Source organism: Lycorma delicatula, chromosome 5 (genome assembly GCF_047948215.1).
Source record: "Lycorma delicatula isolate Av1 chromosome 5, ASM4794821v1, whole genome shotgun sequence".
In the NCBI taxonomy this organism is placed as follows: Eukaryota; Metazoa; Arthropoda; class Insecta; order Hemiptera; family Fulgoridae; genus Lycorma; species Lycorma delicatula.
The window spans coordinates 1599362-1617759 of NC_134459.1; the positions used below are offsets into that span (position 1 = coordinate 1599362).

General features: G+C 34.7%; 1 protein-coding gene across 1 annotated transcript in view; it reads left to right on the top strand.

The window, feature by feature from the left end:
• The window catches only part of LOC142324633 (uncharacterized), a 287954-nt gene extending 273681 nt beyond the window's left edge, over positions 1-14273 (top strand). The window contains exons 5-6 of the mRNA XM_075365484.1: positions 1039-1324; positions 12793-14273. Coding sequence (XP_075221599.1) covers positions 1039-1079 — 41 coding nt within the window. The 3' untranslated portion in view covers positions 1080-1324; positions 12793-14273. The remainder of the gene's footprint in view (positions 1-1038; positions 1325-12792) is intronic.
• Positions 14274-18398: the final 4125 nt, after the last annotated feature.

Sequence of the window (18398 nt, forward strand, 5' to 3'; positions counted from 1 at the left end):
TTTAAATTGTAAAATATTAAATGACTATTAAATTTACAGTGCAAATATTAGATTTACTGATCTAAACTAAAATATAATGAATGAGAAAAAAATAATCCAGAATTTGAATGGGTAACGAGTGTGCGGATTCTGCTGCTAAAGATACATGTAGCCAACCGTCTTTCTCCACTCGTGTTACAACTACCAATTTCATAAATTCCATTAAAAGTACATTTTGAAGAAGTCTGAAGATTGACCGGATTGCTACAGCAAATAATAAACTCTGACATATAAAAATCACTGTGATGCCAAGGGACTCATCATGCAGGAAAGTTCGCCGAGAGGAAGTAATCCTCTGTTTTGATTGCGTTTAGGACATACCAAGGCTACTCACAGACACCTGATGTCAACGGAGAGCACACCATTGTGCGTCTGATGCGACTGCAGTTTGACTGTGCACCATATCCTTGTGGACTGCATATGCTATGCGGCCTTACATCGTAACTCTAAATTGCTGAGGGACATATGGCACGTCCTCAAAAATGACAAGAACGTACTAAACCGGGAATTATTACTTGTAAAAAGAATTAATATGCTTAATAAGATTTAACCCTCCAAAATGTTTGTATTATTTTGTTATTTGTATTTTTTCATGTATTATCCTAATTGTTTTGTTTCTTTTACTATTTGAATTTTATTCCTATTATCTTAGTTTTAACCCTATTTTGCTAATATTTTTATATCGGAGAAGTTTTGTTATTATTTTAACTTGGGTGATTGTAACACGAAAGCATTTTTTGCCCCCAAAAAAAGAGAAAATAAGTTGAATGAATGCTTAGTTTTATTTCTGAAATTTAATGAGTTATAAAAAAAAAGTTACGGATTAATTAAAAATACAAATTTGAAGAAGATAGCCTGATTTTGGTATATGTATCTTTCTTTGTGTGTGTGTGTGTGTGTTTTTTTTTTCTTTATATATTTTATTCAGATCTTATCATGAAAAAGAATATTATTTATCTAATCGATAAATTAATAAGTGCATTTGTTGTTTTGTTGCAGGATGTAGTGGTCATCATTTGTTAAACACAGTAGCATTTTAATACATGTATGTATCGTTCACATATTGTACATGTGTAATAGTTAATACATACATGTATATGTTGAAAAGTACCTGTGTAATATTGTTAAATATATTCATTAATTATTGAAGTACACTTTATATATACGTATCGGTTTATTTAATATTATACTGTAAATAAAAATGATGGAAAATCAAGTCGCCGGTAGAAGAACTACTACAATACACTCGGCTGAGGATCAAGCGCTTGATCAGATTGCCAAAGAGGTATGTAATAAAAAAATATTTTTTTCTTTATTATACTTTTTTTTTTTTTGTTGCTGGTTTAAAAATCTTTGTTCATTAAACTGCTATTACTACAGAGTCATTTATAAGAAAACTTGTCTAAAAAAATAGTGAATCTAAATGGTATGGTGATTTTATTACAGTATGATTTAGTTATTTCTTTCTGATTAGTTGGCGATTTCTGATCGGTATATGTCAAGTAATTTGAAATTAAATAAAGTTACCCAACCTTATATTGGTAGGTATTGAAATAATAAAAAGGCATGTGTAAATGTAAGTGTAATTTTTATTATTACCATCCATTACCTTACATTTAGAGTAAATGTTTTTCAAAGTTTGTGGCTGGATATTTAATACAGCTTGTTCAATATTGACTTTCAAGTGTTCGTGGTTTGTTGCTGTAGGCTTTTTCTTTAAGGTAACCCCCCATAGAAAAAAATCTGCCGCAGTCTAATCTGGAGATCTTGGTAGCCACAAGCATCGACCGATAACACGATTACCAAAGAATTCCCCAACGAAATCAGAAGTTGAACCTGCGTAGTGCGATGTCGCACCGTCATGTTGTAGCCAGTAAAGACTGTATTCCTCTTCCAAGAGTGCAATGAATTGAAATAAAATATCCTGATATCGTTCTGCATTAATTGTGTACTCGAAAAAAATAGGACCGATTATTTTCTTCCGCGATATCGCGCACCACACGCCCGACTTCTGCGGGTGTGATTGTTTTTCGTGATAAACGTGGGGATTTTCAGCACTCCAAATTCTACTGTTTTGGCTGTTTACGTAGCCATCTAAATGAAACCGTGCTTCATCTGTGAAAAATAACGAATCCATAACATTAATTCCCTCACGCAGAAATCGACGGAACCGTTGACAATATTGTAGCCGTTTTTCTTTGTCGGGCTCAAGAAGTAGATGAACCGTTTGAATGCGATAAGGTCGTAATTGTAATTGTTTGGTCGCCCGATGAACAGTTGATTTAGACAAATTAATTTCAGCAGACAAACGACTGATCGATTTATTTGGCGTGGCGAGTAATCAATCGGTCTTTGATTTCAGTGACTGTATCTGTATTCAACACTGACTCAGATCTTTTGTGTTCCTTGTTATTAACAGAACCAGTCTCTCTAAATTTTGCAACTAACCTTAATACTGATGTTTTGTTAGGAGCTGGTTTATCTGGGTACTTACAAGTACGACATTACAATGAAATCACGTTCATCTAGCGAAAACGCCATCTTGTCTCTAGCAATACACTGAACGTTATGATTGCATTGTTGTTACTATCGGTAGTGTTCTACTGCGTCGCCGCGATGTTCAGATATTGGACGAGTCCATTTCAGTAACGAGTAGGGGAGTAAGCTTGACTTTTGAAATTTCATGGATGAGTGATTGATGGGTTGCGTTTTATATGGGACACCCTGTATTATGTCAAACGCATTGACCAAATCACCAAGATGAGTACTGCGTGCGTTCCGTTGGACGCCCGCAAAGGCCAAGGATTTGGCATTAAAATCCCCGAAGACTGTGATCCTCTGCCCTCGAAACCCCGCGATGCAGTCAAAAAGATGGTCCAAAAATTCTACATATGCCTCTATGTCGGTATTGGGGGAGTTGTAGCGAGAGAAAACCACCACTTTTCCAGTATCAGTTCAAACGTATCCCAGACCACGCCCAGAGTTGATACGTGGTGTACCAGCAACGGAAAGCCGAGGCAAGCGTCACACTGTCTGAAGCCACCTGTCATCCACGACTGAGTTCTTGTTGAGTTTGGAGATGGCCAACAAGTCAGCACCATGCTGGAGGGCCACTTGCCAGCAATTGTCGACTGCCTGTTCACCTATTTGTTGCAGAATCTTCGCTCAGTGCAGGCACCGCCCAACGACTTGTGATTTATCCTTCGAGCCACACAGCACACAACTTGATTTTTATCCAGTGCTGCCTTCTATGCCCCGGCTTACCATAGCTGTGCGATCTTCTCTCTCAAGGCCCAATCCACAATCCCGTGTAACACGGCTTTGAGAGTGTCAGTTGCCTCTACTTCCCTGTGAGGCCATGCCAGACCCGACTATGCCATTTCTGACAACCCCCGCCCCCGCCCCAGTGGCTGAGTCTCGATCTAATAAGCGCCTGCCTCTAATCCGGGGTTCCCTACCGGGGCCCCAGATCGCATCTCTGCCCCCCCCAGGACCCCATTCAATCTCCGTTCAATTATTGAAGGTGGGCGCTGGAGCATCCCACCCATCCTGAACGGGGCTGTCCTCCCTACCCTAATGCTAACACCTCTCACCAATCTACCACTTCTTTCAGATGATGTTCCCTACTACTTTACTGACTATTGACCAGTTCCGCTCACCATGAACCATTACTTCCACTATATTATCTGCGGTAATCTCTCCCAACCGCGTCCACATCATCATCCTGTCTTCCTCCCACCTTGGGCACTGGAAGACAGTATGTTCCGCGGTATCCCGCTTTCCACCATCCGTCCATCCCGATTGGGGATTGAATTATCGTACCATGCATATCCTTTACAAAGGTGTTAGCGAAGCTGTTATGCTATATGCTTCATATGTCTGACTTTTATGTGTTCGCTTGACTTTTATGTGTTATGGTTTGCAGGCCAACTGTTATAGAACAGTCTCGCATGAGGCATTCTGTGTTACAGTTGGTGTCAACCCAATATATATTTTGGCTACTTAGCGTAAGTAATGCTACATTTCCAAGGTAAATAACCTACTGACGTCAGAACGAAAGCAGGAGATTGAAGACCGGGGCCTTGCGTCTTGGCAAGTCAGGTGGGACAAATCCGCAACAGGTTGCTATACGCATGGTATATTTTCTATAGTTCCTAATGTAGGTGTAATTAGATGGGTTTCCCCCAATCAATATGTCACAGTTTCTCTCTGGGCATGGTGCCCTTCGGGCGAGTTTGGCTGGGTTTCATTACGTGGATTCGAATCAATACCCGGATTGTGGGACTGATGATACAGTTGATCACATCCTCTATGTCTGTCCCCAATACGAGGTTGAACATTCACGAGCTATTAGGAAACTTTTTGGAATGGCTAACGTCACACTCTGGGATATGATGCACAACATGTATGTGGCAACAAGGTCTAACTTGCATTGTATCATTATTTCTAACAAGTTGCATTCAGGTTAAACCATTTAACTTTTTGAAGTTTAATATGTCATGTTCTACAGTGTTATATGAGGTTTGTAAATAAAGTAATGAGACTGGTTCAAAAAAACTTTTTATTTACAATCCAATTATACATGTACTCTATCACCTTCAAAATAGTTCCCTTGAAAAGCCACGTAACACTTCAAACGGTTTTCCCACTCTTCATAGCATGTTGGATCTCAGAAACCGGAATGTCCTTCAGATGGTTAGTTACATTTGTTTTCTACTGTTCCCAAATGATATCCAGAAACAGGAAAAAGTTGCAGGAACTGAAGTCAGGTGAATAAGGTGGTTGAGGAACTTCAGGAATGTTTTTCTTTACCAAAAACTCATTAATTGAGAGTGCAGTGTAAGAAGATGCATTGTCATGAACCAGATCCAGTTGTCTTTGATGGCAGGACCCGCAGGCAACTCTTTTCCACAGTCTTTCAAGAATTTCTTTGTAAACATATTGATTTACAGTCTGCCCTGTAGTTAAAAAACTACTTATGGACAATGCCATTTCTATTGAAGAAACAAATTAGTATTGTTTTCATTTTCTCATTTTTGCTTTTTTGAGACATGGTGAGTTTGAAGTGTGCCACTACTTGCTGTGGCATTTTGTTTCTGGGTTGTAATCAAATATCCGAGATACATCATCAGTAATATTTTTTAGAAAATCAGGATCAGTTTCAATTCACCCTAGAAGATCGCGGCACACTTCCACCCTGTTGTTTTTCTGTTCCAACAGTGTGGTTTTTTGGGACCAATTTTTCACAAACGTTTTTCATCTTCAATTGTTCTGCAATTATTCTGACAGTTAATCGCCGGTTGTACCGTATCAAGTCTCTGATTCGCTCAATATTGTCATCACTTTTTGACATTAACAGTCTTCCAGAGCATGGATCGTCCACAACTAATTCCTGTTATGAAAATGCCTTAAACCACTTAAAAACTGGGGCTCGTGACAGAGTTTCATCTTCATACACCCATTTCAATTTTGGAAAAGTTTCAGTAACATTCTCATAGAGTTTTAACACAAAACTTGATTACATAACGTTGCTGATAATTAGTATCGCTGATTTTTGTAACACACAACAAAAATCGTTTCATGAAATATTGTTTACATCTCATGTAGCTACAATAGACTAAAAATATTAATACCTAATATAAATTAGCAGTTCATATAACCAAATGTTTACTAGTAACTTTACAGTGTGGCCACTGTGGCTGCCAAAAAAAAAACTAGTCTAATTACTTTATTTACAGACCTCATATATCTTTGTCAAAAAATTTGGGATTAAGTCTACTAGTAGTGTCATCACCCATCTGACCCCCAACAGACAAATGATTGATTGTAGCCCTAAGATAACTCATAAAAGTTAATTAACTTTTTGTTAATAACATTGAACAGAAATCATTTAATTCTGTAAAAAGCTGTTATAGATGATTTTCAATCTGTTCTATAATTAAATTTGTTTATATGAAGCACCTTGTTTTTTAGAAAATTGTGAAACGACTCCCTGACAGGGAGTCTTACTCTTTTAGATTTTGGGTGTTGGCGTCTCCATGGCCCTAGCCTCAGCAGCTTTTCTTCTCACTACTCACAAAGCTGCTGAACATTTTACACTACACAAATTACAACATATACCCTTACACAACAACACCATACACTATTTCTTCTTACACTTATATTCGGTGAAGTTGGGACACGTTATGAAACACAGCCACAACCCAAGGTGTAAACTATCATGCTGATAGGTTTTGGCTCTACATAGTGAGTCTTAAATTATGTCTTCTGGGCACCTGGGTGAACCCAGTTGTATTAAACCCTAGCTCCAGTATGCGCGCACTCTGCTGGAGTGGTCAGTTAAATCGCCGGGACTCTTGGGAAACATATGGCAGTTCCAAACTGAATTCTTTCAGTTGTTGTTGGTCCACTTGAAAAAAAAACAGGGTTTTAAAGAGACTTTGAGTGACATCAGCCGAGGAACTAGTGATAAGGAAACTAGAAATGTTACGGAGATTGAAGTTTCTTGTTTTGAGGTACAACAAGAAAGATCAGTCCTTTGAAAAGATACCACCCTTCATAATAAATAATAGCATCGTAACAGCTTGTGAGTCCCCGAAATCTGTTAGAAAGCTCAGGAGTGGCACTCTGCTTGTTGTAGTAAGTAACAAAAAACAATACTGAAAACTGCTAGCCTTAAGTATATAGGGACTGATTGAGTGATAGTGGTTTCCCATAACATGCTAAATTTTAGCAAGGGGTTTATCTTTTACCATGACCTGGCTGACGTTAAGTTGCCATTAATTACAGAATAGTTGTCTGTGCCACAAATTATGAGAAGAAAGAATGGTGATGTATCAACATCAATCAGTCCAACTGTTTCTGATTGAATAAAGGTTGGTTACTTTTCTGTTCATGTGCTACCTCGTGTACCAAATCCCACTGGTACATATGCTGCTTCCAATGTCAGGGTTTTGGTCACACCAAACTTGGTTGCCAAAAGGAACAGGTTTATCACCGTGCAACCATACAGGACATGATAGCACATGCACTGAGGAAGAAAAATGTATAAACTGTAAAGGTCCACACTCAGGAATGTCCATGTTATGAGGAAGAAAAAGCCATATTAAAGATCTCTACTGAGCAGAAAGTGTCCTCTCTGGTGGCACATTGGGAATACAGAAAATTCCGCAGCATGAGGAATCCTGTACAACCTGGTATTAGTTTCATACAAGACCTCTCAAACAACGTACAAAAAGACAAAGAATGCACATTGAGCAAAGAATTGACCAAACTAGTAGAAGCTCTCCCTAACAGCTGCTATTTCAGCATTAAGTATTGGCAAGAAAAAGTAACTTCTGCAAAAAAAATGATGGTCTATCTAAATTCACATTAGTTCTTACACCAACACATACAGTTTCTTCTGCACCTATCATTACGCAGCAAATAACTAAGATACCTGTGAAGGGATCTATAAAATATTGCCTGGAATGGCATCTCTATCCGCCCAAGCTTCCAAGTCTGCTCCACCATCTGAGACTTCTATGACGATATGGTGGCAGATGAAGTGGCCGAAAAAGCAGAGTACTTCTTAAAGGTCTTAAAATCCAAGAACAAAAACCGTACGGTATTTTATAAGTATTCTGCAGGCAGAGTTTTTATGTATAACGAAAAAAATTATTTTTTACGACTACAAATATTATTCAGTGGAATTATTCCGGTCTCCATTCTGGCTCTGAGGATATTAAAATCCTTTAAAAACTATCTGCAGAAGATTCAACTCTGTCCTCAGGAAAATGTCCGTTCATGAACACATCTGCAAAAGATACAGCCATCAAACTGAGGGGAGAGGGAGTAAAGGTGTAGCAGTTTTCCTCAAGGAAAATTGTAATAGCCACCCATATTCCGCTAGAAACAAACATCCCTGCAGTCTCAGTGAAGATATTGGCACCATTCAAAATAAAATCTGCAACTTATACCTACCTCCAAATTTTGAAATCTGTGAAAATAATCTGTCTAGTCTGTTTTCACAGATTCCATTACCCTGCCTAATAATAATTGGCAGTTTTAATGCCATTATTATTCATGGGGCTCAACATCATGTTCTTCCTGTGGCATTGTAATGATAACTGAGACAGAACTTAGTCTCTGCTTATTGAATGATGGATCATACAAGTTTGTATCATCTTCAGGTACATTTTCATGCGTCAGTCTATCTTTGTTTTCAGCAAACTTACTTCCACGTCTTGCGTAGTGTGTTTCCAAAATCTTTGGAATCGATTACAGACCAGTTGTAATCAGATACTGCACTATGACATCTTTTGTGTATCTATAATAGAATAATCTCTTAAGTATTTCCAGATTCTCGGTCAGAAGCACTGGTGATCCCCGTACTGAAACCTGGTATAGATATAACAAAAGTTATTATTCTCTCTCCTTGAGCAGTACCCTGTGCAAGTTGATTGAACAAGTTGTAAACCGTTGTGTAGCGTGGTATCTTGAAATAAACGGCCTAATTACCCCAGAACAATGCTGTTTTTGCCAAGGTAGATTGTCTGTTTATCATGTAGTTGCCTTGGAAGCTGTTATTCAAAACGCAAAAGATGTACAACACGGCATGGAGGAGAGGATCCTAAATATATTTAATGAATGGGGTATACAAGGAAATCATGGGTTTCCTCAGTAGTCAGTCCTTTCAAGTTCGAGTTGGAACACTAGGTTCACACTAGGAAATGGAATACCACAGGTGAATCCTAATGGATTCACAGATTTTTAGATGGCTCTAAAAACTTTAATTCTGTTGGTTTAGCTTTTGTGGTTAACAGCAGAACATAGACTTATGGTGTCAGTATTTTCTTTGTTGAGATGTATGCTATTAATAAGGTCTTAAATATAATTATCCCAATATTTTGCATCTACTTGTCTGCTCAGATTCCTTACCAGTGATTAGTGACATGTACTTCAGACACCATCTTGTCTGTGAGATTCAAGGTGTTATTTGTCAAATGACTTAACATAATACGACTGTGAGGTTATGCTGGATCCCCAACCTTATTGGAATTTCAGACAATGAGTGAGCTGATAGTGCAGTAAAAGAGGCTTTTTCCAGCCTCCTTGCTGTTTCAAACAATCTTGTCTGTTTTCTGAAGAGGATGGGTGGTTCATATGAATGGCTAAGCGAATGGAATGCTACCATCAATAATAAGCTTCATCCAGTTAAGAACACTGTGTAACCGTGGAGCTCCTCATGCAGGAATAACTGTCAAGAGGAGGTTATTATTTGTGAATAGGGGATATTAGGCTCACTCATAGATATCTCATGACTCAGACAGATGCACTCATTTGTGCTCGTTGCAACTGCCAACTAACAGCAGTGCACTACATCCTTGTGGATTGTCTGTTATGCGGCTGTGCATTACAAGATTAAACTAGGGGCTAACATACAAAATATGCTAGGGAATAATGAAATGTCATTATCTTATGTTCTTTGATTTCTTAGAGCTGTTTGCTTATATTCTAATATTTCAATTTTAATAAAGTATGTTTCAGTTAATTATGCCATTTGGCATATTTCAGATTGTAATTTTATTATGTTAGTTCATTAATATAATAAATAATAATACATTATGTATCCGGGCGCTCATGGTGGTACTTTGTTGGGCACCTAGGGAAAAAAAAGATTATTTTTATTTCAGTAAGATTGTATTTTCCCAAGAGTATTACTATTAAAAATCACATTTTATTATTTTAAGAAACTCGGCCAAAGTTCTAGTCTACATGAATAGAATTCAGCATAAATAATAATAATAATAATAATAATAGGTAGTCTAAAATATATTGAGCCTTTTTTGTAGGAGATTGCCATATTCCGGCAGAAGTTAAGGAAGACTAGCATGTAAGCAGCCATGACATCGCCAGTAACCTAAACATCAGTCATCAAACAGTGTTAATCCATTTGGAGAAAGCTACATCCCAACCCCCCTCCGTTTCTAGCCCTGATGGGCTTTAATAGGAGTCTTCTTTAGACCCTCTAACTGATTACACCTCACAGTAATAAGGCATTGGTTGGGATGCCATTGATGTAAATGCTTCAGTAGACATTTACATCTGTGAATTTTTTAATTGGGATTTTGCATTTGCCGCAGACCTTATCCGGACATCTTGAATGTATGTCCTACATTGTTGCCCTCTAAACTAGCTAACCAAGTTCGTGGAAGCATGAACCCCTGCACCTAGTTCTACACTTTACAGAGTCAATTGTGTGTAAATGTCTCTTAGATCAAGGCAATAGAAATAAACAACATACCACCAGCAATGTTGCTCGCAACAACGTAATTTACTCCTAGCTCCTTTTGTGAACTCATTTTTAGTTCGTACCTCTGACTTAGGTATAGTTGGACTCCGATCTGATCTACAAGGGAGAGGCGGACATACCTCCTTCTCCCACTCAGCTCCATCACAGAGTCCCATGTGACATTTACTTCACTTACTACCATCGTCGAAATGTCGCTGCACCCACACCTGCATGGGAGTCCATGTCCCCAGCAGTGTAGTCGCCAGTTGCCATCCCATCGATAGTGATGCTTGCTTGTTCAAAACGACGCTACACCCACAGCTGCATGATCACCCGTACACCCAGCAGTGCATTCATCGCTCTGCCGACAGCTTACATTCAGTATTAATCACCACAAATTCTATCTGACCGTGGCTCAATACGCCTACCTCCGGCCAATCAACTGTTCAGACAGGCCCTAGCCACCCAGGGTGCTATTCTACTTATACTTCCTCAGTAGTCCTGCTGAGTGCAGGGAAACAAAGCAAGCCAGCCGCAATAGCCTATTCTCTGCAAGTCTTCCAGTCGACACAGATCAAGAAAGAAATTTACTCTCTCAGGTTTCCTGACAACTCTAGTATGTTCAGCCTCATACCAGGGACAGACATAGAGGACATGGTCCACAGTGTCATCGAATCTACAATTCGGACAGAAGCCCGAATCAACCAAACCAAACCTAGCCAAACTATCCCTAAATGCACAGTGTCCTGAAAGGAATTGAGTTGTGTGCCGATTGGGAGAAACCCAGCTAATTGCTCGCAGCTCACTAACATTTGGAAGTATACCATGCGTACATCGACCAGTAGAAGAATCTTTCCACCTAACTTGCCAAGAGTCAAAACCTTGGTTTTAGATTTCTCACAAACGCCCAGAATTAAGAAGTCTTGGAAATATACCGCTCGCTATGTTCAGTAGCTAGAATATCTATGGGTTTTATGCCAGCAGTCACAGAGACTGCCTCTCTCGAGACAGTTCTGTAACCTCTGGCAATGGCTAACTGCAGAAGACACTGAGCTAGAAAGCCGGCTACAATAAGAAGCTCAACATTTGAGTTGCACATGATCTGACTAAGAAAATTTTCTATCTGCGAATCTGCTGAAACGTTATGAAATCTAGCCATTTCTGAAGCGATTGATCACAAATGATGAAAAGTGGATAACCTATGACAACAATTTGCGTAAAAGATCGTGATCAAAGTAAGGAGAAGCATCACAGTCCACGGCAAAGGTCACACTGATGCCCAGGAATGTTATGCTGTGGGATTGGAAGGGCATCATGCATCACGAACTGCTGCTGCCAGGCAGCATGATAAGACTCAGACCTGTGCTGTTGATAATAGTGGGATTGCACGTAGTGATTCAAAAGAAATATCCATAACTGGTCAATAGAAGGGGTGTTGTTTACCATAATAACACTGCCAGACTGCATACATCTTTAATAACGCATCAGAAATTGAGAAAACTTTAATAGGAGGTTTTAATGCATCAATCATGTAGCCCGGACCTGGGACTGTCATTTGTTTCACTCTCTGCAGAACTCCCTGAATGGTATTAAGTTAGTTTCAAAGAGACCTGTAAAAATCACGTCACAATTTTTTGACCAGAAATTCTATGGCAACAGGATTATGTTATTGCTGGATAAATGGCAGGTCATCAAAAAAGATTGTGCATATGTGGTCTCATGTTATCTTCCATTAACAATAAAGGTATTTCAATGTTTGCCTCCAAAGGCTTAATATTTTTTAGACATGATATTAAATATAAATAATGAATTCTGCATTTTTAACAATATATGTTACAGAGAAAAATATTGCAACTTATAAATGCCAATATCATTGTTTTTATTGGTGTATAATATACATTTTATTATATCATAATTAATATTAAATGTTGCTATCTTACATTAAGATGACAGCTAGATTGCTGTAATTATTTTTGTATTAGGTTTTTCTGTATTTACTATTTAAGATTAAAATAAAGAAATGAACTTATTTTATCGGCTGCTAATCATGTCGATAACCTACTATCCTATAAAACAATTCACACCCCTTACATTTATATCAATAACTTCATTTACAGTTGTATTGTCTAATTAAAAATGTGAAATAAATAATGAAATAAGTAGATCGATATGAAAATATTCAGTACTGACAAGTCTTTCTGCTGTCATGAAGAAAAAATACCAAAGTAGTAACATATTACTTGCTTTAGAAATACTTCCATGTATTAATTGAACATGTGAAATCTAGTTTTCTCATTCTTTAGCAGCTGCTTGGAAATTAAATAGAAACATAGATCACTGATTTTTTTTTTAATACATTCTCTTTGCACAAATATAATTCAGTTCTGTTTTCAATGCTTCTTAATTCTTCATGCAAATCAAAGTTTTACATAAATATAAGTTATTAATTACATTAAATAATTTTTTTGTTTTATTTTTAGAATAATACCACACCATTTGCAACTTGCAATCCGAAATGATGAAGAGTTAAGTAAATTGTTATCTGGTGTGACTATTGCTCAAGGTGGTGTTCTTCCAAACATTCAGTCTGTTTTATTGCCTAAGAAAGCAGCAGGATCATCATCTGTATCAAAAGGAAAATCTGGTCCTAGCCAGGAATTTTAATAGATGTCATTTGTGTGTGTAAAATTATGTTTTTGTTTTTTTTACAATCTGTAGTGGTGATTTTTAACTTCAAAGAAATTGTTGTAATATTTGTTATAATATATATTAATCTGATGTAACCTGTATACATATATATTTTAAACCCGATTCATAATATTTTAATTTATTCTAGAAATGTTTTTTTAATTATGATAGTGTTGCCTTAAATTTGGTTAAATTTAAGCTTAAGAAATTTGAATTACATTTACTTTACTTGTTGTATTATAATATATATATAATGTATTATATATAAAACTTGTGTATTATAATAAAAAGTAGTTAGGTATGAAACTAGTTTTTATTTATTACATTTAGCATACAAAATATTTAGCACACATTTAACAAATGCAGCATATAGTCTGTAGTGAATTCATACTGTTTATTATATAATATACAAGTTTAAAGTAAACATAATATCAATTTCCTAGCTTATCTACAAATGTAAGGTGGCAACACTTGGTCATACTTTAAAAAATGTTTAAATAAATTAAAATCATGAATCGGGGTAATATATCTTAATCTGTCTTCATGTTGAGAATTTTGAATATGTATAACCAACTTTTATATTTAAAACAGTTAAGTATTTATTTTAATCCATTTTTTATTTATTTATTTATTTTTTGTTACCTTTTCAATTTTGTTACCTTTAGTGCCTTGATATTGTAATGTTAATTTATGGTATATACATATAAATTAGTTTTATTTTATTTTGTGGAATTGTAAGAATGTTAGACTGAAATTTTGGGGAAAACTTAATAAAAACCCCCTTAGTTTTTATTTTACATGTATTTATTATTGTTGAAATCTGTTGTATTTGTTAACTATGTTCTGTATAATAAGTATGTTAAATTAAGAGTTAATGTACTTGCAAAAAATAACTATTTTTATATTGCTGTTGAAGGACAGTAAGTAAGGTTTCAAATCAGTTTCATAATGTAAAGGATAATCAGGTTAATTTTAATTACTAAAAATTAAATTTTACAGTAAAAATGTTATTTACTTTCTTTCATTCACCATTAATAATTCCTAAAAGCACTTGGAGGCTTGGGTAATACGTTTCTTCCTGTTTCTAACTTACTACATATAAAATGGTAGGTAGTAGTTTAAATCATGAAAAGCTAGAGTTGTATATGTTAAAAACTATACTAATAATGATAAAAAATGTATGAAAACTCAAAAATATAAATGTCATAATTTAATTTTCTTTTTTATATTTAATGTTAAGTTTATCACTAATAAATGAATTCAATGATTTTAAGCAATATTATTCCTATTCACCCAACTACCACATTTTATACTGTTGATCGATCATTTGAAGAAAGAAAAAACTAAATGATAATATTTAAAGAATCTGGAAACTAAGATTCTGCATTACATAAGAACATAGTTGTTATATGCCTTAAAACCAGACTTATTTTATTTGTTTCCAGAAGTCCTCTTTCATCGACGTGGTGTTTCAACCTAGCAGATTATGTTCTTTTCTCTATTACTTTAGCTAACTTTTTAAACTGATCTTCAGCAACTGAAATATCTCCACTTCCATTTTAACTACTGTGTAATCTGACTTCTCTAAATAAGTCAGACTGCTGACAAAACACTTCTGTTTAAATCCTTTTCTTTTGGTATTTAAAAAAGTTGAAAATACTTCGTAGAAATGTTGTCAGGTTGAAAGAGTGAGCTGATTCTGATAGATTAATTTATTTAATAAAAATTTGTTTCTGTTTACATTTGAAATGGTTATGAGTTACTTTGTTTGACACCATAGTTGTAGAATTTCTTCTTTGAAATACTTGAACTTGCTCAGTATAACATTATCTGTAGTTGATTATGATAAATTACATTTTGCAATTTTATTTTACTCTTTTATCAGATTTAAGTTCTTTTTTTTTCTGTTTTTGCACAATGAAAAACTTGTATTTATCTAAGGAGATATATTAATTATACTAATACTCTTAAATGAAATTTAATTTGAGTAACTCTTGTAAAGTAATTATTGCCAGAATACAGAAACTGAAATCTTTACCAAAATATTGAGATTAAATATGCAAAATGTTCATAAGCAAGATAGCCAGCGTAAGAATACCGTTTTTTTTAAATCCACATTGTAAAACTTAATTGATACTAAAAAGTATTGTTTTGCTATTAAATATGTGAAACTGTGATGATTAAAGTAACTATCAAATGCTGGAGTAGTCATTAGGATGAAATCAGTGGAGTTAATGTAAATAATTATGCAATGTATTGCAATTGTACCTTCCTCTAAATATACTTTCTTTCTGTGTGGTCTCCATCAATTATATTAATTACTTTCACAAACAGCAGGCACAATTACTAAATTAGGCAAATATATAAACAAAAGCATGTAATTTGTAATAACTAATTCTTATAAAAAATTTCATATTTCATGAACTCAAAATAACATGCAAGATGTAATGTGTTTGTGTACATCACAATTTATTACAACATGCCATGCAAAACAAATGTGCACTCAGTTTTATCAAACCTGATAAATAAAAATGAGTAATATTTGTAAGGTATTTTATGTTTTTATTAATAAAATATTTATTTGATTGCTGAAACTTCTACAACATCTAAAAAGTTTTCAAAGTATTAAAAATGAATGAAACAAGTTGAAACTATCTGTGTATAGTAATCTTTATATCATATTGTAAATGATTGCTTAAGTAGGATTTCATGTTTTCTACTAAAGACTTAGTTAATATCTTCTCGACAATTACACTTAATGGCAGGTTTATTAAGAACATGAATGATACATCTTTGAAACATTTCATATTGAAGTGCTTATCAATAGATTACTATAATTTTGTATATCAATCAATCCCATATAAGCACGAAGCTAGTGAATATGATGTCAAAATGTGAAGCCTTTCTATTTTTTTTATTCAAAGTGGGATCTTTCAAATGAAAGACCGAGTCACTAACATTTCATTTGGAGTCAGCAAAATTTGCAAAACTGATAATTATCAGTTTTAAAAAATGTTTATGATGGTGTGAATCTAATAGCATTGATTTACACAACAATTTTATGCTGAGAAATAACATTACATCGAGTCCAAGAAAAACTGATTCAAAGTTTTTCTTCAATATGTTTGATCATATATTTTCAAAATGTAGTCGCAACAAATTCATACTGCAACATGCAATATTGATTAAATGTTTCAGGAATAATTGAATAAAGTTTCAACTGCTGTTGAAATGAATATTTCAAAATGATTAACACGATTTTTAACAATGATGTTAACAACTGTCGTAACTCAAACAGCACATTGGTTCCGGTATTTTTGACAATCTTTTTGTTTCATTTTGTCTGTCTATAAAACAAATGTACACTAATACACAGTTTTGGTTTTCAGATTTCAAAAATTTTGTATCACCCAACTGACATGATAAAGTTCACAAACCCAAAATAAGAAAATGTTGCAATTGTAATTAATTATAAATATAAAGATACCTCCCTTCCCAACTCCCCTAAAACATCCTACTCAAGTTAAAGAGATTAGTAGGTATTACAACTTTGGATAATAAATTAAATATCTGCATTATTTTTTTTAACTTCTGGGACCACCATTAGGTATTACTTAAGAGGATGAGATGAATGATAATTTTTGTAGCGTGTGAAAATATTAGACCTGTGAAAATCCTTACAACACCTGTGGAAAAATTTTTATTTTCAAATTAAATAGTCCAATAAATTATACATATTGCCTGGCGATAAAATAGGAGTGATCATTTGTAAGCTATAAATTGTTTATGTGATAAACTGACATGATGAAAACTTTCCTAGATCCATTTTGTAAAAAGGATAAAAAAATATTTATTAATCATTGAAAACAGTTTATACATCCATCCCAGTTACACCTGTTACCCAAAATTCTAAAACATTTTACTTATTGTATTACACTGATACAAACATAATTTTTGTTTCCTAATGTGCAATACATGATTTTTATGCTGAAAACAAATATGAACTCAGAATTTTTCTTTCGCCCTCAATTTTTAAATTTTAATAAAAGGATTTTTTCATTTTTCAACATATAGTTAGCATTTTAAACTCCTATATTGTATTTTGTTAGCTCATTTTTTATTGTTTAACTTTGTTAACATAATTTGTAAGCTATAAATAAACAATACTAGACAAAGAATTAAATCATATAGTCACATGTTATGACATATTTAATACTGAAGAGTGAGCCTCCATGGACAAGATTATCATGTCTGTGCAGGTAAAAACATGTAGCTGAAAACACGGCTTTGTTGTTTGTATGAAGCACTGGATTTAGGAATGAATTAATTTTGTTCAGTCTTATGTTTGTTAAAAGTGCAGTATAATGCCTCGAAATTGTGTAAATGATATGGGTACCTTTTGTTATGTATATGGTGAGTTTACTGTAAAATCAAATAGAAAAAACATTACACCTTTAATTAAAAAAGCATATCATTTGAACTTTCACTGTAAAATTGGTAATCAGGATAAAAAGTGAGCTCCTCATATAGTATGCACTAATTATTCTGTATACTTAAAGAGAATGGCTGAAAGGTACACAGAAGGCTTTGCCGTTTGGTGTATCTATGGTTTGGCATGAACCAAAGGATCATGTAACTGATTGTGACTTTTGTTTAACAAGTGTCTGTAATTTCTAAAAAATCTAAACATGCTGTAAAATATCCTTCATTGCAATCAGGCCTGTACCTCACAGTGAAATTATTGCAATTCCTGAGCCACCTGTGAATGTATGTTTCGAAAGCAGTACTGAAGACAACAATGATTTTGATTTTGAATTATCTTCCAATAAGCCACATCTTATATCACAAGGTGAATTAAATGACCCTGTTAGGGATTTAAATTTATCAAAAAATCAAGCTGACCGTTAGGATCAAAACTGCAAGGTTGGAATCTATTTCAAAAAAATACAAAAATTTTGACCCAACAAAAAACTTTATTGATGAAAATAATTTGGTTTATTGCACAAATATTGATGAGCTTATGTTGCACTTAGAACAAGTTCATAAACTTTTCATCAATTCGTCTGGCACCTTTTCATAGATTCGTCAAAGTATAATTTAAAAGTGGTTTTACTACATGATTGTATTAAATATCCTTCAATGCCAATCGCTTATGGTATTAATTTGAAAAAGTCATATGATGTGATGAAAGATGTTCTTAAAAACATACATATGTGGTGATTTGAATGTTATACTAAATACATATGTTTTCTTTGTGAAAAGGACAGCCAAGCTAGGGTTAAAAATTTTGTTTCCAAGGTGTGGAAGAAACGAGACAACTTAACTCCAAATGGGAAAAATATTCATCACCCCTTACTTGAACCCAAAAAAATATTTTTACCCCCTTTCCATATAAAGC